Consider the following 25,784-nt stretch of genomic DNA (forward strand, 5'->3'; position numbering starts at 1 on the left):
CAGGAACGGTGAACATGTTGCAGCAGACAGTGAGAGACTGTGAACATTGTGCAAGGGACTGTCAACATGCTGCATGTCATAGACGTTGGTCATTATTGCAGGATGCAAAAAATGTGTTGCAGGGCATGTCTTGAGATCAAGCCTTTACAAGGATCAAAGTTTACACACTTTATTTACTGATTCCATCTATTCTATTTTATATATTTATTACAGGTACTCATATAGCACCGACACTTTACGCAGCACTTTACATATATATTGTACATTCACATCAGTCCCTGTCCTCAAGGAATTTACAATCCAAGGTCCCTGACTCACATACTGTACATACACATACTAGGGCCAATTTAGACAGGAGCCAATTAACATACTAGCATGTCTTTGGAGTGCGGGAGGAAACCGGAGTACCCGGAGGGTTTGAAAAATGTTAGACATCAGTGTTACAGTATCTGTATTATATTTTTTGATTGCTCAGACTGACAGCCTGCCTTCTATGTCTCTAACACCATTAACCACTATACACCACTTCAGCAGCGCTGCTGTACAGCAGGCATGGTGTCACATTCTTCTCTTTTTCCCATCAATGGGTCACCTGATGACATCCAAGCCATGATATTGTGGCTGGACACTGGATGCAGCTATTATGACCAGTTATCAGAAGGTTCAGCAAGAGTGGTTAGGTTAAGTTAGAAGTGGGCTGTATAAGGTATTTACTGTCAAAAAAATGTTTTACTATCCAAAGTTAAAACAACAAGGGCAGAAGATTTAATAGATGAAAAGATGAAAAAGGTCTGCTTTAATTATATTTAAAGCACAGTTCCAGGGTTTCCTCGTGTTCTGACTGAAACTACACTCACTGGAAATCTTCCAAGCCTGCAGTGCTATGAACACACTTTAGACAATGACAAGAACATGGTTTTTGATGTACTTTAGAACATGATCATGAATCAGCTTCCGGATATAACATTAGAATTGGAAAATTTTCTCTTCACTTTATAAATCATTTCCTACCGGGTATACTGAGTACAGCAATCTCAAGGTTAGCGATATATCAGAACAGGAACAAAATTCTTAAGCAGGTCTGGAATCTGGATTGTGTTGGAGCGCTATTTTCCCAGCAGGTTACATTTTCAGTTCAAACTTATGTTGTAAAATGATAGATGGAATGAGTTGATCTGTGTGATCCTTCAGAGAACTAGATTAAATCCAAATGGGCCCCTGACAAAGTAGCAGCTTGGGGGCCCTTGACTTCAATCATTATTTTCAGTGCTACTTTTGTGCTCACAAATGCACACAAATATTATCTATCCGTTATACTGTATGGTAATAATTTTTTCATCCATTACATAATCACTCTATGTGCAAGAACAGTATAAGCTTTTATCACGCAATCTATAATGACATAATCCTAGGTATGGGTAGTGCTTACCCCCAAAGGGGCTGTTGAACATATACCCAGGTCTCCTAATGTAGTATGGAGGCTGCCAGTCACATAAGCTCAGTCCCACGTACAGGGCTGCTGTTAGAATCATGTACAGCCAACCTGACCAGCCCTCCCCTCCCTCAAAATATCAAAGCAATATTTTTACTAAAAATACACTAAAATCCTTATCAGAGGACACAAAAATAACATAACTTACAAAATTCCTGCTAATTCTAAAATATTTGGAGCCCTTCCACATAGGTGCTGTGGCTTGTACAGTGCGAATCAGTGTTTTTTATGTGTTCTTTTTTAAATGTGGGTATTGCTGTGTGCAGGCAGCCTATGTTACTCTATTGGAAAGCAGCAGCAATTACAGAACAATGCCCTCTCTCTCTGTCTCTCCCTCCAGCAGCAGCTGAAAGCTGGTGGGAGGTAGATTGGGAGAAGCCAACTTTCAGCTGTTGCAGAGAGCCGCACAGGGCATCCTTCTGTAATTAACCTTCCCCCCGCACCGATCCCCCTTCTGTCCAGGCCCCCCTGTATGCCCAGGCCCCCTAGGGGAGGACCGGTGGTACGGCCCTGCACACACACACTGACAATTCAGGCTCAGTCCAGGGGATGTCTTTATAGTGTTTATTGCTGAAAAACTTTAACAGGAGAGGGGTTTAGGGACACAGAATATTCCAAACCAATCAATAGCAGCAATAGTGGGAGGACAAACCTCTTACTAATTTTCTAATACCAATTCTTCCTGAAGGTAACAGGAATGGCCAGTATATCTAGGACCCTACAGCAGCATTGCATATAGCAACCTCTGGTACTTATTTCCCTTCTGGAACTTGCACACCTAATAGTCTTTAGCAAGGTCTTTGCTCACAGTGTCCCAGGAGCTGACTGCCACCCAGCATCCAAAGGTAGATCCAGAGTGAGGGAGATAACAAAATCCATCCCCAGACCAGGACTTAACAACAGTGCTCTCCAGCAGGTATAATCCCTTGACAATCTTCTGAAGGCCCTCAGCCCATCATCTGCTATAGCCAGGACTGCAGTTTCTTGTCTCAGTAGCTCTCTCCCAGAGACAACAGCCTCCCAGGAGACTGGAACCCTCTCTGAAGCGGAAAAAACACTCTGGCAAAGTTTTCCAAACATTTATCACTTCCCCAGCCACCTTATGGATGCCTCCTTCCAGGGATTGGCTGAGGCATGATAAATATTCACACTAATCATTTGAATCTCTCTACCATATACTCTAGAAATTTCTTTCAGAGTCAAGTGGGAAGAATCAAATCTTCAGCTCAGGAAACTCTAAACTTACAAAAACAATCAAACACCACTCACTACAATGAAGCGAAAAACTAAATTTACCTAGCAGCCTAACTAAAGGTAAAGTGCAGGAGTCAGAATATAACCAATACTGAACGTACGAGTTAAAGCAAAAAAGGATTTGTTAGATCTGAGTGAGAAGCATGGAGGTCAACAAAAAGAATGATAATAGGCATTCACAAATTTTTAAAGTGGACCTGAAATTATTCCCCCCCCCACGGAAATCCAGCAAAATTCCCTCAGAGGTCCAACAAACTTCCATTCACTGCATTTTCAATTTGAACATGAATAGGATAGACTCGGTTCAGTAAGAAGGATTGAGGGGGTACATAATTAAGGTAAACCCGGCAAAATGAAACCTAACATATGCCCCCTTGCCAAACCTGAGCCATTACTGGAGCCCTGAGACAATCCCAGTGCTTTTGAGTTTGGGTCACATGTATAGACTGTGTCTCACACAGTGTAGTGCTTAAGCCCGGTACACACGATGAGATTATCGGACGAATGATCGTCCATTTTTTTTTTTTGCATGCTAATCTCAGATCGAATCTGAAGAGTTTACTAAAGTCACGAAAATTCTTGTACGACAGAATAAAAATTCAAAAGTGATGTCATGTGTTGTAATGCATTTGTATTGCATTTTCAAATGGCAGCTGTACTGATTAAACGAAAATCATATGATCTGGCATCGTCCAGAAAAATGTTTTGTGCATGTCCGATAGAATAATATCGAGTGATCTGTCATGATCGACTTTCGAAAGCTCTGTACTAATGATCCGATTATTGTACGATCGCTTTGAAAGCAGTATTTTCTGTACGATTTTCTGATCGTGTGAACGGGGCTTTACTGAACGTCATGTGAGAGGAACTTTCAAGAGTTGGCATTTGCAACATTTTAGCAGATCATGGTGCCAAATGAGACACTGTCTGCTTTGCAGCATGCGCGTTAGTTTGCATTCAAGCACAAAGTACAGGTTCAAAGATATTAACTTGGTTACTTCAAGTAAACTCTCAGTATCCTGCAGCTCATCTCCCTAGATTTACACTGTATAGGGTAACCTGTTACTTTTGGAATATTGATAGTGTTTAGCATAGAACAGGGTTCCTTTACTTGTGTTTAATGTATGCTTTATTTGTAAAGGGGCTGGCAAATTAGTGATCTCTAGCAGTCCCATGTGACAGGTCTCCATTCTCAGACTGTCTCCTGCAATATGCCCCCAGTCTCCAACTTTATCTGTGGCATGCCCACAGTCTCTGACATCCTCTGTGTTATGTCTGCAGTCTCTGAAAATCTCTTGTAATATGTCTGTACTCTCTGAAAGTCTTTAGTAGCATCACTTTTACTGAATAAATTTATATGGTCCTTTGTTGGTATAAGGGTCTGCACATTAGGCCCCCTATCTAATATACTGATCAGTGCTTTAGGACAGGGAAGTAGCCATAACACCTAGAGGAAATCCACATACATGTGGCGACACGGAATCCCAGTATAGCAATATGTACTGACAGAATTCCAGTATATATTAGTATAGCATGTATAGTATAGCAAGATCTAACCTTCTATCCTCTGTGCATTATTGTATTCATTTTAGGTGATGATGGTGTTTCTAAATAATAATTCTAGCTTGAGTTAATACTTATGTAAGTGCCATAACTCAGATAACACAGCATATAATACTATTCAATCTTACTACAGGGCACAATAGCAGCCCGCAGTATATCCCGATAAAGAAATACATTGAGATTCATAGGGAAACCAATATACTTTATATGAATTTGTGGAATTGTACTGACAATCATTTGTCTGTTAGGCCTCATGCACACAGGGCATTAAAAAAAAAATGAACTGCAAAGCCAGTACTGATGCCAGGAAAAAGCAGCATAAAAAATGCACTTTTAGCAGCGTTTTTTTTTTTTTTAAAGAACACTGACCTCTTCTATTTTTCACTCCCAAATCACATAACTACAGCTTAAAAACGCTTGACACGGCTTAACGCAGTATACAGAGTTAACACGCGTTTAGCCATGTCAGGCATTTTTACAGCTGTAATGCTGGTCTTCTTAAGGCCCCTTTCACACGGGACGGATCCGTGTTGATCCGCCCCGTGTTTATCCGCTGCTCAGCGGGGATCGCTCCGCTTTCCCCAGCTGAGCAGGCAGATGACAGGGCGGGACCCGCACACTGTGCAGGGACCGCCCTGTCAGATCTCCGCTCTCCCCTATGGGGGATCGGAGGAACACGGACTGTCTGTCCGTGTTCCTCCGATCCGCTCTGCAGACGGATAGAAAAATAGGATTTTCTTCCGTCCGCAGAATCGGACGAGAGCGGAGGCGGACGACATCGGGTGTTAGCGGATGTACATCCGCTGACACCCGGTATCCCATAGGGATGCATGTATGTCCGTATTTCATCCGAAAACGGATGGATGAAATACGGACATACTGTCCGCATGTGTGAAAGGGGCCTAACGCGCTGGCCCTGGGATTTTTTAGCTGGCCCTGGGGGTTTTTGCAGCTTGAAAACGCCTATGCTACTAAAAGCTCCTAAAAGCCTAAGTGTGCATGGACACATAGAATAACATGGAGAGGTGTTTTTAACCTGTAAAAAAAAACACCCGAAGCTCCTAAAAGTGGCAGGAAAAATGCCCTGTGTGAATGAGTTGAGCTCCAAGGCACAAAAATGTTTACTTTAGCTTTTATTCAAAAGCCCGTAAAGGATATAAATTCACTTTGTATGCACTTAAATGCCATTGCAAAATGGGTTATTGCCCTATGAAGTGATAGTGACATCATCACTGTGCTTTACATAGCCTGTGTAGACAGCAGAGCTGTGGGAGGGACCCATAAAGCCCGCCCACAGCAGGCTGCCTGTAGAAAACGGAGGGGCGGAGACAAGACCAGTCACCTTGCATAAGTAGAGAGAGCAGCAGCGACAGGTCTTTATTACCGGAAGCTTCTGTACAGAGGTAAAGTTTCACACTGGATTACTGCACAGAATTGAAAGAAATACACAAAGAACACCAAGACTGAAGTAAGAATGGCTCTTGTGTTTAGACAATATTCGTTTATCCAGAGTTCAGCTTTATAATCACAGGTTCATAAGATAAAATGAGACATTAAAATTGTGCGATGACTTGAAGCAGAGCATTCATACTGAACTTCTTGCCCACATACCTGGTCAATTAATCATTTCAGTTCCCTCTGCCCCTGATTTAGTACCCTCAGATTTTGAACATGCAAACTTAGTTATGGAGTTTAGAAGCTCTAAATGCATTGCCTGTAAAGGACATTCCATTTTTTATATGCTATTGTTAGATTTGAGAGTGGGACAGAATCCACTGCGCTCGCCCTTTATTTATAATTAAAGTATGCATTGCAGTTTACATTGTGTTGGCTTTTTTGTTTACCTCCTGTGACTTTTGTGTTCATTGCTATAATGGAATGTGGGATTGCAGCTTGATGTTTACATACTTTTGTTGTACACTTATCAGGGAAGTGATTCATGTTAATTATATAGGGTCAGGTTTGCAGTTAAAGCATTCATATTAATTTCAGTCAGTCTATTGTCTTCAGAGAAGCACTAATTACTGGAAGGCTGTTTGGTAACATCACAACCCCTTCATCATGGCAGTCAACATTAAAGAACTTCACTGAGCACTATTTGGATCTGTGGCCGCAAAACATATCCTCAATGCAATTTAGGAGTAACCACAATGTTGTCTGTAAAAAAAAATAAACGTAAACTGCCGAATGTTGGGTTTTAGTTTCAGAGATCAGCAAAGTTTTTGGTATTGAAATCAGAGCCAGAGTCCTGGCAAGGCAATAGGAAAATGGTTCCATACAATCTATTATGTGCCACTACCTCCTGAATATCCTTCATAGAGCATTTACCCACATATCATAGATTCAAAGCAGCCCCCTTTTGTGAATGTCTGCAGCCAGCTGCAGCAAAGCTGTTATCCTGAAATAGTTCAAGTGTATTACTAGGTAAAATATTTTTATTTACTTTTGAGAGTGGGTAATAATTAGAGACCTCTTTTAAAATGTTCAAGTTTTCAAACCATTGTATGCATCTACAATGGTGAACTTGAGGTACACTATAGGATTATAATAGCATACAAAAGGCTGGAACCGGATAAGCACGGTAAGAAAAAAAAAACATAGCGGAACTACACCTACCTAGCCTATAGATTCCCTCTTTCAAATTTTTATTGTAATTTAAAAATAAAGTGAGGGAAATCCAATTTTTGGGAGGTGTCGCCAGAATGAGAAGTAAAAAAGAGATCTTTCAATGAGGACACCTGTTTCAGGGACAATTGTCTAAGGAGGAAATTTTAATTTTCCTAATTTTTGGAGATGTACAGGAAATAAATTGAAATTTCCCCAATGGTACACAAAAACTAAACTGTCAGGGATTTTAACTCTTCCTTACGCTGTCCATAAATTAAAAAAGTTTAGGGTATACATATACTTTAAAGCTGAAGTTTTTAGTTACATTTTTGTTGTTGCGATTCGACACCAGAGACGTAATGCACCTCTAATGAAGTATGTCCAGTGTCCGACTGGCTGCTGATAATGTAGAAATCTTCTTTCCACTGCTGCCAGGTCCTCCTCACAGCGCCAATGTTTGCTGGTATGTGAACTGAACCATTTGGCTGAGTATATTTAAATTTAAAACTATTGTTTGTGGTACATTTGGCAGGGGTTGGCTCTGCCTTTCAATTATCAACAACCATTAGTGTCTAGTGAGCTGACTTGGAGACCTCTTGGGGTCTCCAGCTGTGAGATCTCTCTACCGTGATTCCTGGCTTTGTTCTCACCTGCTTTTGAGTTCTTGGTGTTCCATTGTCTTTTGCCGTATTCTCCACTATAACAATAAATAAATTCAATTGAAATCATAAAGTAGAACCCTTCCATAATGGGCTTTGCAGGTGTATGGACCCAGAAAGCTAAGAGCAAAGATCTATGGCAAGTTTGCACTGCTTAGGTGCCTATAGTAACTCAGGTAACAATAGAAGTGAAAACTGCAAATTTAGGAAACATTAAAACACTAGGAAATGCTATAAATAACAGAAAAGAAAAGCTCAAAACTTTGATTCGTAAGAATCAATAGTAATTCATCTTTGGACCAAAGATTACTTTACATCCTTAAACCCTTTGTCAGCTTGTATGTGAGCCATTGGCTGTCATTTTGATGAACCAGGTGCTCTGGAAATCTCTGACTACTCCTTCCATCTTAAATTACAACTTGATGATTTCCTTGAAGCATTTATGTTTTTTTACCAAATGAGAGTCTGAGTGGAGATCTGTAACATCAACCGCTGTTAGTCAGAGCAGCTCTTAATCACACATAGGTTAAAGTTCCCCATCAATTTGTATTGCATGCTAAATCTCAGTAATAATGCAGAGACCAAATTGTTTAATCAGCTTGTGATCATTCAATGGAGATATGCCTAATAGTGCATTTTTCTTCTTCTCAGCTAAACCCATTGTCCTAAAAAAAAAAAAGAATAATGGCTTCTGAATTTTTATTAGTTAATTTGCTCGTTTTGATTACAAAGGTATGCATAATTTTAAAATGTATTTATTAAAAAAAATTAAATGTTTACGCATAGCTGTAAACATTAGCTAATTGCCAATAAGATCATCATTTAACCCACTTGTAAGTGTGAACATTTACTCTTAGGAAACTGAATAGATTAATTACACAAAAGTTTTTTTTTATTTAATATACCCAATTTACTAAAGTGGAGGAGACGTAAACATATACTGTACATGAGCTTTCAACATGTAAACATGTGCTGGGGAATTTCTAAAGCAATGGAGATTCTTTATCATATGACTGGATGTTTGAAGTGAACAAAGATTCACCTTAGCTCTTAATACTATTGTAAATTAGGCCCATATTTTCATTGAATCCAATGTCTCTGGCCATAAGTTAGCATATATACAGTACTACTGATATTTAATTATATATTGTAGATAAATATCTAATGATGCTTTCACATAATCATCAGCATCAGTGTTTTACTAGAGAACTATTTACACTTAAAGCTGTGGTTGTCCATTGACCCTTTCCTATTAGGAGCACACAGCATACTTGCACATTGAATCAAACCTACCCCCTCTAGTTGGTTCCCTTATTGTTTCATTTGCAACCGCTGTTATATTCTGCTGGCCTTCTTCAGGCATCTTCTTTCTTCACCCACTGATGTTGTAACAGATAATGGGAGTGAACCAAGAGTGTTTACTGTACTGTGCATGTAAAAAAATTTGCAGCAGAATCATTGAGTACTTTTATGACAGAAGAGACTTATGACGTGTCATAAGGACGAAAAAAAGCAAAACAAAAACTGTTGTTTTTATTTCTATCTGTGTCTAGATTAAGGAAATTCACATGCTCTCTTTGTCCTGGTGACTATTGCAATTGAGACTAAATGTGAGGACAATCTAAAATTTGGAGTTGTCACCAGAACAGGAATAGAGGGGGAATCTTCAAAGGAGCACATTTGTTTTGGTGACAATTACCTTAGAGGGCATTTCAGTCACTTTGGAGCACTTCCCCTATGGCACACAGAAGGCAAAAAAAAAAAAACTATTATGATTTTTCACCATTCCCTGCTCTAACTAAAATTAAAAACAAAGTTTTGGCTTTAGATACACTTTAAGTAGTTGGGTAGAGATATGTTATATCACTGTCATGTGATAGTTTACTTTTTTGGGGTTGTATGTGCAAAGCGAGATCACACAAACTACAGTATCTCACAAAAGTGAGTACACCCCTCACATTTTTGTAAATATTTTATTATATCTTTTCATGTGACAACACTGAAGAAATTACACTTTGCAACAATGTAAAGTAGTGAGTGTACAAGCTTGTATAACAGTGAAAATTTGCTGTCCCCTCAAAATAACTCAACACACAGCCATTAATATCTAAACCGCTGGCAACAAAAGTGAGTACACCACTGAGTGAAAATGTCCAAATTGGGCCCAAAGTGTCAATATTTTGTGTGGCCACCGTTATTTTCCAGTACTGCCTTAACCCTCTTGGGCATGGAGTTCACCATAGCTTCACAGGTTGCCACTGGAGTCCTTCTCCACTTCTCCATGATGACATCATGGACCTGGTGGATGTTAAAGACCTTGTGCTCCTCCACCTTCTGTTTGAGAATGCCCCACAGATGCTCAATAGGGTTTAGGTCTAGAGACATGCTTGGCTAGTCCATCAACTTTCCCTCATCTTCTTTAGCAAGGCAGTGGGTGTCTTGGAGGTGTGTTTGGGGTCGTTATCATGTTGGAATACTGCCCTGCGGCCCAGTCTCTGAAGGGAGGGGATCATGCTCTGCTTCAGTATGTCACAGTACATGTTGCAATTGATGGTTCCCTCAATGAACTGTAGCTCCCCAGTGCCAGCAGCACTCATGCAGCCCCAGACCATGACACTCCCACCACCATGCTTGACTGTAGGCAAGACACACTTGTCTTTGTACTCCTAACCTGGTTCCTGCCACACACGCTTGACACCATCTGAACCAAATAAGTTTATATTGGTCTCATCAGACCACAGAATATGGTTCCAGTAATCCATGTCCTTAGTCTGCTTGTCTTCAGCAAACTGTTTGCTGGCTTTCTTGTGCATCATCTTTAGAAGAGGCTTCCTTCTAGGATGACAGTCATGCAGACCAATTTGATGCAGTGTGCGGCATATGGTCTGAGCACTGACAGGCTGACACCCCACCCCTTCAAACTCTGCAGCAATGCTGGCCGCACTCATACGTCTATTTCCCAAAGACAATCTCTGGATATGACGCTGAGCACGTGCACTCAACTTCTTTTGTCGACCATGGTGAGGCCTGTTCTGAGTGGAACCTGTCCTGTTAAACCGCTGTATGGTCTTGGCCACCGTGCTGCAGCTCAGTTTCAGGGTCTTAGCAATCTTCTTATAGCCTAAGCCATCTTTATGTAAAGCAACAATTCTTTTTTTCAGATCCTCAGAGAGTTCTGCCAATTCCCCATTCACACCTGAGACACCTGAGACCTTGTAACACTAACAAGTCACATGACACCGGGGAGGGAAAATGGCTAATTGGGCCCAATTTGGACATTTTCACTTAGGGGTGTACTCACTTTTGTTGCCAGCGGTTTGGACATTAATGGCTGTGTGTTGAGTTATTTTGAGGGGACAGCAAATGTACACTGTTATACAAGCTTGTACACTCACTACTTTACATTGTTGCAAAGTGTCATTTCTTCAGTGTTGTCACATGAAAAGATATAATAAAATATTTACAAAAATTGTAAGGGGTGTACTCGCTTTTGTGAGATACTGTATACATATAACATTTATTAAAAGTAACAACAGATACAGATACAAATAGAGAAAATATGACAATAATATTTAACTAATGATGCTGTTTTGCCATGGACTCCCTGTCTGCTTTTATGCAGCATGGCTGACCAGGTTCGGGCACATGCCTCATGGAGGCAGCTCTGATGTGAGACTAGCCTATTCCAGTTTGGGCTGTGGTAGATACAGGCTAGAATGTGTGTAAATGACCAATCAAAGTTGTTTGGACAGTTATATCACCTTTTAAGAGGGATAGTGGGCTGGTCATCCTGCATTCCCCAAGCCTTACGTCTTTTAAGATAAATCCTTACATATGTCCTTATATGGCTCCTTGACCAAGATTTGGAGGCTTAAAATTCATTAGTGAGCCGCGTTATTAATAAGGAAATATGTAAGAACACATAGTTTAGTCTGCACACATTTACAAATACATGCAAAAGCTACAGGTCTTGTCAGGGTACCCCGTTTTCTGTAGTCCATAACTCTAACTTCAGTGAGTCTCTACAATTAGAGTATATGCATTTTAATAGATAGGCAGAGGGCAGGTGGACCTGGAAGGAGCCCACCCCCACCTACAACTTGTCTATGCAGCAAGGAACACTGGAAGGGTGACATATGTCAAACAAATGCAAAAAGATAGCAGATTGCTCTGGTTGTCTAATTCAGGAGATCACATAATCTGCATATTCGCAGCCTTCCCAGGTTTGAAAGCTGTGACAAAATTGTTAATAAGTTACCTTAAAGGCTCATGTACAGTACCCACATAGCAGTAATGCAGCTTGCATGCATTAGTGTGAAGAGGTCCCATTCTTTCAGGATGGCATGCCAGCACACCTACAGAAGGCCTCTGCATTGCATCGTACCACAAAGCACAATGTGGGGTGCACTGCAAAAAAAAAAAACTGAAGGAGGGCTTACTTCTTTTTTTGCATTGAGGTGCACTGCAGCCAAATCATTTTGACACAATGCAATTTAATGCAACAATTTAATGTAGTGCAGTGTGTTCTTGTGTGTGGGACCTTAGCTACCTAAATAGTTCAAAAACTGAAAACAAAATAACAGTTTATGTTTCGCATTACTGAGTTATTTTAGTTACACCCATAAACGTGTGTGTTAAAAATTAGAAGCTGAATAGCTTCCACTCTTACAAATGGAAAACAAAATCCCTAAAAAATGCAACATTTGCCACTAATGAACTTGGTAAACACTTATTTGATCTTCTAACTGGAACATTTCTGTAAATGGTTTAAATTTTTCTTTGAGATGTTTACTCTTACTTTAATTGTTTTATATAAGGGCAGACACACCTAATCTGTGTGCATGTTATTGCCACTGATTTGATCTCTTCTGTGAACTTGTATAATAGACTGACCAATGATTTGGCTTTACTTTCTTGCCAAAACATTTCATTTCTGAAATTGGATAAGTTGAAATTGAACTCTTTCAAGTCAGTCTAAACTTATTAAAATGTTATTTTTTGGCTGAGAGACTATGGTTCTCCTGCTGCATGGTCCTCAAGAGACATCTTAAATTATAGGGTAGAGTCTTAAAAAAATAGCTAAAAATATAAACTTTGATTCGGAGCAGTGCACCTTAAAGTCCCGTGCAGAGGCAAACAGAGATTGCCTTTGAATTTGCTTGTTTGTCTGAACTTTTAGGGTCAGCTAGTGATAGATTGCTTACATTCACATCACTCTGCTTATGCCACAGTGCATTAGTGCATGGACTAGGTATGCAGATGTGGCTGATTACTTCAAGTCAATTGTAAATCTTTAAGCGGTAGACGTAACGCATTTGTTGGGTGACAAATGTATACAGTTCATGCTGCTGTTTCCCAAAAAACCTTACATGCTGAATAGGCTCCATTACTGCTTTAAGAGATAGGTGGACGCACGGAATAAATTACAGGTCTTATGCCATCTTTAATCAAGGCAGGATAAATAATGTGTACAAAACTTTTTAAACATGTCTCAGTGGTATAAGAACGGACTCCAATAGGTACTTTCACATACCTTCAAATATCTTCTACAGTGCCCCCAAGCATGTGAACCTAAAATATCTATTTCTAGTTTTGATATCAAAGTTCTTTCATTAACTCCCCCCCAGCATCCCTTAGTGCAGTGCTCTGAGCATTTTTATGGTTTCCGTTGTAGCAGAGGTAGGGGGACATCTTGGGATCGAACTTCAACTACAGAGCCCCAAGCTAAAATTTGAATACTGAGCTCATGGACTGTACCAAAAGATGAATAAAGGTGCTTACTTTTATGTCAGAGAGTCAACTTTAAATTATTCTTAAGTACATGTACACTTTAAACAAATTAAAAAATCTAAAAGAAAATATAGTTTTCATAAGAACACCAAAACAAATCCGGTATACTTTAAACTAAATTACCAAATTGAATACGGGAGGCAAGAAAGGAAGTCATCTAGTAAAAACACAATGTACACCATAACAAATATTTCAAATGACCTCCACAAATAAGTCACAAAACCAAAAATATACATAGATCAATAGGAGGTACATAGTCATACAGGTTGGATCATAAATTAATGTAGGATATACTGTACATTGGCTCTAGACATACCAAAAGTGGTAACAATGCCTTTTATGCAATATGCAGAATGCACAAAAAATAAAAACAGTGAGAGAAAGGCATACAAGCAGGAGATGTTAGCATAACAATATCAGGGAAATCTGAACACATTTAACAGTAATGTCGATAAGTCACAATATCAACCCCTCCTCCCAGGTTTTACATATTATTTTATTTTTTATCATAGGAATGTGTATATAATTTTATACAATGTATATGGAGTTTTAAAGGCATGTATATAGCATTTTATGCAGTGCTTTACATACTGTACATTCATATCAGTCCGGGAACTTACCCAACCTAAGGTCCCCAGCTCACATGCATATATACATGCACATACATACTAAGGCCAGTTTAGACAGGAGCCAATGAATCCACCACTATAACAAAACAACACAGTTTATACTACATAGGATAAAGCAGGGTATCCGTGCACAGTTTTTATTTTCGTTCAAGCAGCGGGTTGAACGAAAAAAAACCTCACATTACTCTGCATCCAAACAAACATGCAGGGATCTCCCTCACTGCCCTATTATATCCTGACAGCAGGGGCCCCCACCCTGTCAGAATACACAGATCAGTGCTTCAGCCATTGGCTGCAAGTGCTGATCGAATGCTGGTTTTCCAGCATGACTATTCGACCGAAGCCTGTGGCAGCTTCTGTTGAACAGAGAGGAGTACATACATACTGAAAGTTGGTCAGTTCCTGCTAAACCAGTGGAATTTCGGTACACACATACCTGGCTTAAGTCTATAAATAAGACAGCCATTGTGTCACAGGCAGTTATGGTGAAGGTGGTACTTTAACTTAACCAACAGTTTGAGAAAGGATATGAACAGTAATTTTCTCAAAACAGAAAACGTCACAAAATGTTGCAAAAATCCCTTTTATCTATGAAGTTCATCTTAAAAGTATGGTTTGTATATAAGTTTTAGTTTAGATCTCTGAAGCCATTACATCTTCTTGTATTCTGTTAGTATGTGTAGCCTATTAGCGATTGTGATATAAAGGGCTATATGATGATGATGATCTATTTTAACAGTCCATATAAGTGCATCAGAAACTAGGGAAGAGAGACCATGTGCTGCTGTACTGTCAATATATTATCAGCATTGAAGGAACCACTCTACCTTTCATTGCCAGCCTTTGTAAAACTAGAGTGTCCTGGGGAGGTATTAGGCCCCATGCTCCTTGCCAGCTCTTCCTTGTTAAGAAGTCCAGTGGATGTTCATAAAGGGTCACAGGACTTATATATACTATTACTTGTTTTTCATATCTTTCATATATTTTGGGCGGCATAGTGGTGTAGTGGGTAGCACTCTTGCCTAGCAGTAAAAACACTACCTGACACTACCTGCCTGGAGTTTGCATGTTCTCCCTGTGCCTGCGTGGGTTACCTCCGGGTACTCCGGTTTCTTCCCACACTCCAAAGACATGCTGGTAGGTTAATTGGCTTCTGTCCAAAATTGGCCCTAGTATATGAATGTGAGTTGGGGACCTTGGATTGTGGGATCCTTGAGGGTAGGGACCAATGTGAATGGGCAATGTATGTGTGCAGCACTGTGTAAACTGACGGCGCTATATGGGTACCTTAAATAATAATATAATCGATGACCATCTTAATGAGGCACAATGTACAGGGATAGGGACAATTGTAGACACGCACCCACACTCACTCAGGTTGAACTGGATGGACTGGTGTCTTTATTCAACCTTACTAACTATGTAACTATATCCTCCAGTTGGTAAACTACTCTGTATTGTGTCTGTCTTGTCAGGACAAAGTATTACAACATTCCATGTTTCATGTGTCATGACGTTGTTCAGCTCTGTGCTGTTGAAATAGCTGACCTTGTGTCATTGTGCTTTATGTTCAGTTGTCTTATTTTATACGGCCTGCCAGTAATTGTAAAGAGGCTATAACCAATGATGATAGGTTCTATGTACTGTAGTAAAGGCAGACCTTAGTTCTTTGTCTTTTGTGCAATAATTGACCCACTACTGGAAATTATAAATATATTAAGATTGATAAGAAAAGTTTTCTTTTGAGACACTTTTTATACATAGGGTCCAATATGTCTCTTTGATTCTGGGCATTCCATGTCAGAATATCAGATCTTGTGACCTGAATACATTTAAATCATTTATTTATATCACAAAATGTCATGTTAGTCCTAATTATCACTGCAGCACACAAATTAGAAATTGTCTGGCAATGTTTTCTTCCTTTTTCATCTAATACTCTTCTTGTTTCCTCCAACACAATCTACAGATTTTGCATCTACTTACTGTATCTATTGATGATCTGCAATGCATTAATCCTAAAATTATTAATTAAATGTATGTCATTGTCAAATTTTCTCAAAACTTAAAATGTTTCAATAATTATATAACCTCTGTTTCTTTTTTCAGCTTTTCTTTATTAATACCTTTATTCTATGCTTACTTGTGATTAACACTCATTGGTATGTGTTCACCTTTTCATAGATGTTCAGTACTGGAATCTAACTGGAGGTTTGTACTGGCTGAGGCTTGCCCAGATTATGCATGCGCATGGTAAAGATGTTTACATGATGATCACTTTGCCATAGGTGTCTTATCCCTACAGTGGAGATGAATATTTTGTAAACTACTGTTTATTCATTTTGATGTGAACTTGGGACATCACTCTGGAGGGAGTCAAAGGGGTTGATTTACTTTAGAGAAATAGGCTGTTCACATTGCAATGGAATTTCCCTTAGTTTATTATATGTGCAATCACGTGCAAGGAGAATTAAAAATATATATACCGGTATATATATTTTTGCTTGCACATGAATGGATAAGGGAAGTCAATAGAACTTCCCTCATTCAGTAAGCTAAGGGTAAATTCCCTGACAAATTAAAAATCCCCTAGCAAAGTGAACATCCTATTTGTCATTGGTAAATTGACCCTATATAATCTTAGTGCCATTCTGTGCCATATAAATGCTGCCCCCCCCCCCCCAAAAAAAAATGGGCCAATTCAGACCTCACTGTCCCAAAATACAGACTTTAACATACCACCCTTGCACAACAGCACCCTCCAATCCATTGAGCAGATGGTGTCAAAATCTATCGGGTTTCAGTTCTTGCCTTTATGTATAAAATGAATATCCTGAAAAGGTCCAAAACTGTTTTTTACATTTATGGTAACCAGCCTGTGCAAGCCTCAGTAAGCTCTTCATGCTTAGTTCTTCCAAATCAACCAAATTTTGTTTCTGTTTTTTCTTTATTTTTATTAAAGGACTATGAATTTATAATCTGTTAAATATAATAGCTATGTGTGTAAAAAGATTATAATAGTTGAACGTGTTTGAGATAAAGTTTCTGATTATGAAGGGAGATTTTTTTCCTACAACATAGCTGTCTTCCTGTTAGTAATCCCACCAAAGCATACCGATACATACAGTCAGGTGTATTTTTTATTTAGAATATATTTGAGATAGTAGCAAATAGTCACATTTAACGGGACGTGTTCTGTAAAGTTGGCAATGTTTTGCTGCTTGTCCAAGTAGCTTCTATAGTTACAATGAGTGTCCCCCCCCCCAAGTGACAGTGCTCTGGTTTAGCAAGGGAGTGTGCATGTGTACCCTATACCCAGCGTTTTCAGAGGGCTGCATCAGTAGGTGGGAAGGCAGCTATTACTATCAGGGTAGTTGCAGGCACATTATGATGTCTGGCTGTACACCAACAGCTTTAGTTTGATTAGTATTGCCTAATTACAGGTTTCCTTTAATACAAGCTTCCTTCATGTATGGGAATGTTGCATATTTTTTAATGCATTTAGAAACATTTTATTTGAGGTACCTTGTGTTTTTACTGGTGCTTGAATGACCAAAATCTAACATTTGGAATGGTTCATTTTTACTAATGTAATACAGTAGATTTTAACCTTATTTCAGCATAGTAAATTAAGAGTGCATATTATCAGTGATAAAACAGCCTACATTTAGATTGCTGGAAGCAATTAGCCTGGTCCCCAGGAAAGCCCTCATCAGGTTTTCATTAACAAAGCTGAGGGAGGCAACCTTTTAGCTCACATCAGGGTCTTCTTACTTACTAAATCTGAATCAAGCTATTTTTGCTGTGCAAAAAATGGCAAGTATGAATAAGAAAGCAACCTTTGATATAAACTTAACAGCTTGCTCCTTTTTTACAGAGCGAGTATCTTTTCAAAAGCTTTAGGCAACGTAAAATGTCTCTAACACATCTATGGCCACCTTTATTGTAGGGCTGTCCCTAGAAATAAGTTTATACAATACAAACTATCTGCTCATGGGGCTTTTAAGAAACATTTATCAGACAGAATTCTATAAAACATTATTTTATCTAAACATGCATCATAAAACGTTTTTGACATTAGGGAATATTGCCGATATAATTTTTGTACAATTACCAAGTCTATGTCTTATTTCTATAGTCACACATTTTAAAATTAAATCTGCTGCATTGCTTCTGTGGAAACAGAAGCTCAATACATAAAAGAAAACTCTTCCTGAAGGAATTGAATGAGATCACGTATACATCAGATTGATTGTTCTCAGATGGTTTGAATGGGTTGGGATAGGACCTCTAGGGGTTTTATTACACTGATTTTTATTATGTTTACTTCACTGTTGACTTGATCATCCTGGGTCATTGTGGTACCCTCTCACCACTGACCAGGTGCTTTTAGGTCTATAGCTGGGAGTGCTTTTATCTTTGGACTGATAAGTACTTACTCGCCATATGTACATGTGTAATCTTATTCAAGTCCCTGAGGAAGAGTTTTATGAAACGCATTGGAAGTCTGTTTCCACTGATGCCAGCAATGTAACAGATTTGGCTTTAAAAAAGTGTGAATATAGAGATGAGACATGGACTTGGTGATTGTATAAAAACCATATCAGCCAACTTTCTTTTATGTTAAAATCTTTTTATGATGTATGTTTAAATAAAATAATGTTTATTATTATTCTGTCTGGTAAATGTGCCTTTGAGTCCCAATGAGTGGTTAGTTTGTATTGTATAGAATTTGGAGGGATGTTGGCACATATCACAAGTTTTTCATCACCTCTTGGTTAATGAAAATACTGGGAAGAAGTTTGTGCAGCATTATAACTGCAGTACAAAGTCTTGTACTGGCCAGGTATGTCCAAAGATGATTGATGATTGAGATTTAGAATGTCAACCTTTAAAAGTTACAATGCATTTCCCATATGGTATTGCTTAAGAATATGGAAAAACATATTAGCCATTCTCCTTCAAATAATTACCTGAGAGAAGGTGTCCCTGATGGTAAAATTACACGGTTATAAGTCAAAGGTCCATTAAGTTTACAACACAGGTTGCCTCATGTAAAAACAATAAGAATAATAATATTAATAACGTATACATAATAAAAGTAAGCACACTCTGAGAGCACTGATATATAGTATAAAGCTTTATGTTCATTGCAGGAAATGGTGAGGAGTGGAATCTTAAATGGGATTACAATATCAGCCCCACAATCTTACCTTTATCTCAAATACTTTCATATCGTATTAGCTTCTCAAGCTCTCATAAATGTTATTCATAGCTTTACTTTATAGGCGGGTTTGTATTTTGGTTTGATTGGCCCTTTCACTGACCTCTCTGAACTTGAAAGAAAGTTGCTGTCTGGGTCAGTAAAACAGCAGCATTGACATCTGTCTTTCATCACACAGGCCAGCGAGGAGGGGGTTTACTTAGTTGTTTCACGACAGACCAGACATCAGACCCCTGATATCTTGCAGGAGGCTGGTTGGCATAACAACAGCAACCCGCCACAATGTCCCAATGACAGAAACCATTTTAACAAGGTATTTCACTTTTAGCAAAAGACCATTAATGTATGTTTGTATTAAAAATATACTGCATTATTCCCCTCTGTGATGGTTAAAGCCTATATAAACCCAAAAAGAAACATTTTATGTATTACAGTTTGAGTCAATAGATATAGTTGCTGCATTTGTTTTTTTTTCTCAGGCTTTCCTTCCTTAATATTTATCTGGTAATCCCGCTATTAATACACTTCATATCCTAGGATGGCAACACTTACTCAGTCCACTATATCAATGAAGGAGCCATGGTTCTTATTAGGTCGCCTTCCTGATTTGAGCTACTAACCCTAAAGCCCCATACACACTATCATATTTTCTGGTGATTTTTTCCTTGGTTACCAAAACCATATAATATGAGGTCAAACCTTAGGAGTTTCAATTGGTATGCAATCAGGCAGGCCCTTGTACTACATGGTTTTGGTAAATCTGAAGACAAAAATCAGCAGAACATCTGATAGTGTGTATGTGGCTTAACTCCACTTCTCATCTCCATTACATAGGAAGGTGTTTTTTTGACATTCACAGAAGGTAACTGGGGAAACTAATAAGTGTGGTTTAACACTTTATATGTGTATAAAAGAAAAGTATGGGCTTTGTATTTTTTTTAGAATTTTACTTACCTAGGTGGATGCAGCATCGGTCAGAGCAGAGAGTTGGTGACTGTCAGTCATCGCTCTCTGCTCTGCGCCCCCCCCTCGTTCACTGGATGGCTGGGCTGTGGTGTGGGGGGGCAGGCTCAGCCTCTCAGCAGCTCTCTGAGCCGGGTGCTGGTCCAGGCATATGGGTGAATCCCAACTTCATTGTTGCGATCTTGCCCAAGCCTGAACTGGCTCTGTGACATCAGCTGACAGCGGGCTTTAGCATTTCATTTTGAACATTGTTATAAGTAACCTATATCTAGGAGAGGTGATGTGGCGGACATACGTTGCAGAGTGTTGGCGGAAAAAAATTCAGACACAAAAGCACCTTTGTAAAGTGCTTTTGACTATCCCACTGCCAATATCCACAGCCAAAACAGTGTGATCACCAAGGGTAGCAAAAATCACACAGCAAAAATTGTGGTTATGTTGTCTATGGATAAAAAACAGGGACTCTGCATCAATGTGTAAAATGTGTTTCAGAGAAAGTAGGGAAGGGTTAAAAAAAACCCTATAGGGTTATCTGTTGCACCCTGTGTGTAGAATTCCCATCACTTCCTCTCCTGGAGATGTAACAGGGAATTAGAAGAATTCTCTTCAAAGTGAAAGGAAGGAACCCACCTTAAAGAGTTGTCCTGGGAACAGGTGTCCCAAAGAATGGATTTTCCCCTAACTCTTGGCCTGTTGATAACTCAAAAGTTTTGGCTTTCCTCTTAATTTTGTATTCGAGTGACATTGATTGCCAAAACAGACAATGGGGCGAATCTCCTAAGCAGGGACACAGACCACAACGAAAACTTGACAAAGGATCTAACCCTTGCCTACTCTATCCAAATCTATTACAAAATTTTGCTTTACATACCCTTTACATTTCATGATTTCCATATCCCATGGTCATATGTAGGTAGTGGTGAAGCTGGATTCCATGTAATTTGGCAGATAAAATGTCTATACATGATTCAAATATTTAAAAGTACCAGGCAGACAACAATTACTCACTGCTTATCTAGGTTTGTGGTGTTTTCCCGTAGGTACTCCCTGGTGTTGGCAGGTGCTAGAAAATGCATAGTTAAAAGTTTTTTGAGTTTTTCCTGAAAGGCAGTTATCATTTTACACACATCGGTTTATCTAAGAAAGAGTTACATCATTTCTGTTTTGGTGGAGGGTAACTGTTTAATGCCTTGCAACCTTCAGTTCACCAACTTTTACTAGTGAGCCAATTGCCCCCATCTGAATCCAGCTTTACATTTGCTGCCTTACAACCATACTGGGACAAGCTGTCTTAGATATTAAAGCGAATCTAAAGGGTTTTATTTTAAATAATAAACATGTCATACTTACCTGCTCTGTGCCATGGTTTTGCACAGAGCAGCCCGATCCTCCTCTTCTAGGGTCCCCTGCCAGCACTTCTAATTACCCCCTGTGACCCCCCGAGTCCCCCTTGCTATGGGGCACGTGTGCAGGCTCAGCCCTGCCCCCCCCCCCCCCCCCCACACTCTCTCCCCACTGCTGCCTCGTCTCAAGAGAGGATAGAGAGAACTGAGAGAACCTCTGCTCTGGGGCACCATGCTGGATCGGGATCGGGCTGGGGGGAGAAACTGCACACAGAGGGTTTTTTACCTTAATGAAGAGAGCGCATATACCTTATATCTTTAGAACAACTTTGATAAAGTTCTATAAACATGTACACCAACACCTCCCCTACCAACCTGTCCGTCTCCTCACAGCTGTTTTTGGATTTTGGCTTAAATATGACTCAACTTATGGAGGGGAATTTATCAGAACTGAAGCAGAAAGAATGTGGAGCAGCTGTGCATGGCAACCAATTAGCATCTGTTTTTCTTTTTCAAAGCTTACCTGAACTTTGATAGGCCATGAACGGGAAAAAAAAGATTCACAAATGGGAAGGAGTGCCAGACCAAATTAATTTATTAGTTTGTACTAAAAGACAGCCAATGCATTTTCGAAGGTCAACCCCCCCCCCCCCTCATCAGGACTACAACAAAACACATTATAATGTAAATATAAATGTGACTGATAAAATAATAATATTAACAATCATATAACATCATGCATAACGTACATATGTATACATATACAGTACATGCATACATAAATAAATAAGCACATATACACATGCGTAGAAATGAAGATAAACACATATCAAATAATAAGTAAAAAATGTATAATAGCCTCATTTTTAAAATAATATCATCAGATGCTACATGGTTAGTCATACTATTATACTGCTATAAATGTAACAGAATTAATACACATGAGATAAAACAATTAAATATAAAATTAAATTCTTCATTATTGCTCAGATGTCTAACAAAAATAGGACCCATAGGTAAAGGAACTATTAAAAACAACTACACATGTCATAAATGGCACTAGAAAACCCTAATCTAGCAACCATCAACTAAAAAAAAAATAGTGTGTCTAAAACTGAAATCATTTTTTATGAACCCCAAAATGCATTGGCTGTTTTTAAGTACAAACATGAATTTGGACTACATGAATTTGTCTGTTGTGAGCAGTCTAACCTGAGCCAGTGAGCTCTTTAAATATGTTTGCCCTCTCACTACTTTGTAGGAACTTACATCAAAATCCCAGCACCTCTTGGATGCTTTTTATTCTTTAATTGCCATGCACAGTTGCTCCAGTTTTGATAATTTCCCCCCATAGTGCTCCTGTATCTCCTGTGTAAGTTAATGAGCTGATCACAGAGAAGCCCCCCTCTATCAAATGGGGTTTATTTACTAAAAGTGCAAAATCTGGTGCAGCTCTGCATATAAACCAATCAGCTTCCAGGTTTTATTGCACAACTTAATTGAACAAGCTGAAGTTAGAATCTGATTGGCTACCATGCACAGCTGTACCAGATTCCGAGTGCTCCAGTTTTAGTAACTCTCTCCCAAAGAGTCTCTTTCCTGGAGAACATCTTTACCAGTTTTGGATGTCCCCTAATGCTTTCTTAGGTAGAAGCTTATAGCTTTATATAACTGTCTGTTTTGGTGTCTACCCTGATTTCTAAAGCACTAAGGATTACTTGTTTAGTATCTGGTAATCTTCTCTTACTTCTTAGCTCACCAAACAATCCAGGCATTTCCAGTTTAGCTAGTCAAATTCTTGGAATGTTCAAGTTTAAAAGCAGCTGCATTCATCTTGCATTAGATGTTCGTTAGAAATAAAAGTTTCATTCACTGCCAAGGGTATCGCTTGTATATGATAAAATGGACCTGTTCTAGGTCTGCTTCTTCTAGGCTGGGTTCTGCAGATGTGAGCCCAGGCCATTTACAATGCTAGTCCCATCTCTTATATCAAAATGTAACGTGTTGTGATAACAGCTGTAAGAGGTTTAACTTCTTTGCTTTATCTGGATTAAAGCCTAGATCGAGAACCTTGTGACCACATCCCAGCATCTGGTTCATAGCACTCCAACTCCTCCAGCTATCATTCATCCTTATATTGAAGATGATTGGTCATTGAAGAAAACAAATGTTAGTGCAAGCCAGTGATTTGCATGCTGAGAAGTAGAGAGCACAGCTGGGTCACCAATCTGTCTGAGACAGGAGGAAGAAATGTCTCTCCCTAATGACGTGTTTAAGCAGCCATTCTTTAAACAAAGACACATCTGGGCAAACTGTTGATAGAAGGGAAATGTTACAGTTGAATCAAAGTGACTTTAATAAAGCAGCCGTGTAATCGCTGTGGTAAAGCGTTTGTAAACAGGACAGATACAAAAGTTAAAGGATAAGCCTTTTTTTTTTTAAAATACTTATTAGTTGAATGAGAATGAGGAAATACTATTGAAGATGGCAAGTATGGCCACAACGGAAAAGGACAAGGCATGGAGGAAAAGGATGGGGTTGTAGCAGAGACAGGTCTTAGCACCAGTGAGGGTAGCACTTTATAAAATAGATATCACCCCCCTTTTTTCTTCTCTGTCCTGCCCTAGACCCTTTCTTACCTATGCCTGCTCCATCCCCTGCTTTCCCCCCTCTCCCTAAGCCTTGTAAACCATAGTTTTTTTTTTTTTTTTTGAATGGAAAAAAAAACTGACAGCTCAGGTTGGAGCCGATGTATTAACAATCCAATGTTAGTACAGTGATCTCCCCTGTTGTGCTATTGTGTTTCGACAGGGGGGGCAGCCCCTCCACCAGAACACACCAGTCAGCGCTCTCAGCCATTGGTCTGGTGAGCTGGTTTGGCACACCTTTTTCAGTCATGACCCTTCAACAGAAGCTGGCTTCTGCCAGACCGAATGTCGGCCAGTTTCTGTTGAACCGGCCGATGCCACTCGACATTCTGCCCATATGTACTAGGCATAAGACCTACAGCCAATTTAGGGCTCCCCCTGTTTAACAGGTATTAAAAAATAATAACATTCTGGTTTTGCGTCTTACTGCACTGTACACTTTACCCTACAAGTTGACACTCGCCTCATGGGCAACAGAGCTCAAGGGTCACCGGATATTAAGTAATGTTACATTGTTTGCTGTCCTCTCAAATATGTGCATATCAGTTTAGGATAGCAGGGTTATAGGGTACAGTTCTGGCTATCCAACATAACTGTATTGTTTGTATGCTTCAGAAAACCACTTAACTTAGGTTCCCTTTTTTTTTCTTTTGAAATAACAAACATGTCATACTTACCTCTGCTGTGCAGTTGGTTTTGCACAGTGGCCCCGATCCTCCTCTTCTAGGGTCCCTCCGTGGTGCTCCTGGCTCCTCCCTGCATTGAATGACCCGTCGGAGAAGCACTCTCCTTCAGGGCACCCGTGCGGGAGCGCTCCCATGTCCTGCTGCTGCGTCCATAGACACAGACAACGCCCCCCAACGCCCGCGTCATTGGATTTGATTGACAGCAGCGAGAGTCAATGGCTGCGCTGCTATCAATCTATCCAATCAAGAGCCAAGACACCGGCCAGTGAGGGTGTGCACGTCTCCGACGTGGGAATGAACGGGCTCAGGTGAGTAAAATGGGGGGGGGCTGGTGCACTACAATAGGTTTTTCACCTCAATGCATTGAAGTGAAAAACTGGGAGGGTTTACAACCCCTTTAAGGACCAGCCGCCGCATTTGTACTGTGGCAATGTGGCTCGATCCTGCGAATCGCCGCCATTGTACGTCGGCTCGTACACAGCGATTTGTGGGAGCGAACGTGCCCACTGGGGGAGCCAATCATCGGGCGGGGTGGACTCTATGTCCACCGTCCACCCGTGATCGTTCCCCGCAGTAACAGAACAGGGATCTGCCCGTGTCCCCGTTCTGGCAAGGGAGATCACACAGGTCCTGTCTTTCTGCTATGCAGGAAGATGGATCTGTGTGTTTCCATAGTGATACAGTCCCCCATACAGTTAGTAAACACACCCAAGGAACACATTTAATCCTTTGATCACCCTAGTGTTAACCCCTTCCCTGCCAGTGTCATTAGTACAATAACAGTGCATATTTTTAGCACCGATTACTGTAATAATGTCACTGGTTCCCAAAAAAGTGTAAAAATGTCTGTTAGGTGTCCCGCTAAAAATCACTGATCGCTGCCATTACTAGTGGAAAAAAAAATAAATAAAAATGGCATAAATCTT

At 39.7% G+C, this 25,784-nt stretch overlaps 1 protein-coding gene across 3 annotated transcripts in view; it reads left to right on the forward strand.

The window, feature by feature from the left end:
• The window catches only part of LNX1 (ligand of numb-protein X 1), a 301,385-nt gene that overhangs the window by 203,110 nt on the left and 72,491 nt on the right, over positions 1-25,784 (forward strand). For all 3 annotated transcript variants that reach the window (XM_073608441.1, XM_073608442.1, XM_073608443.1), the window contains one exon: positions 19,397-19,531. In XM_073608441.1, coding sequence (XP_073464542.1) covers positions 19,397-19,531 — 135 coding nt within the window. The remainder of the gene's footprint in view (positions 1-19,396; positions 19,532-25,784) is intronic.

The sequence above is a fragment of the Aquarana catesbeiana genome, linkage group LG01 (genome assembly GCF_042186555.1).
Source record: "Aquarana catesbeiana isolate 2022-GZ linkage group LG01, ASM4218655v1, whole genome shotgun sequence".
Lineage (NCBI taxonomy): Eukaryota > Metazoa > Chordata > Amphibia > Anura > Ranidae > Aquarana > Aquarana catesbeiana.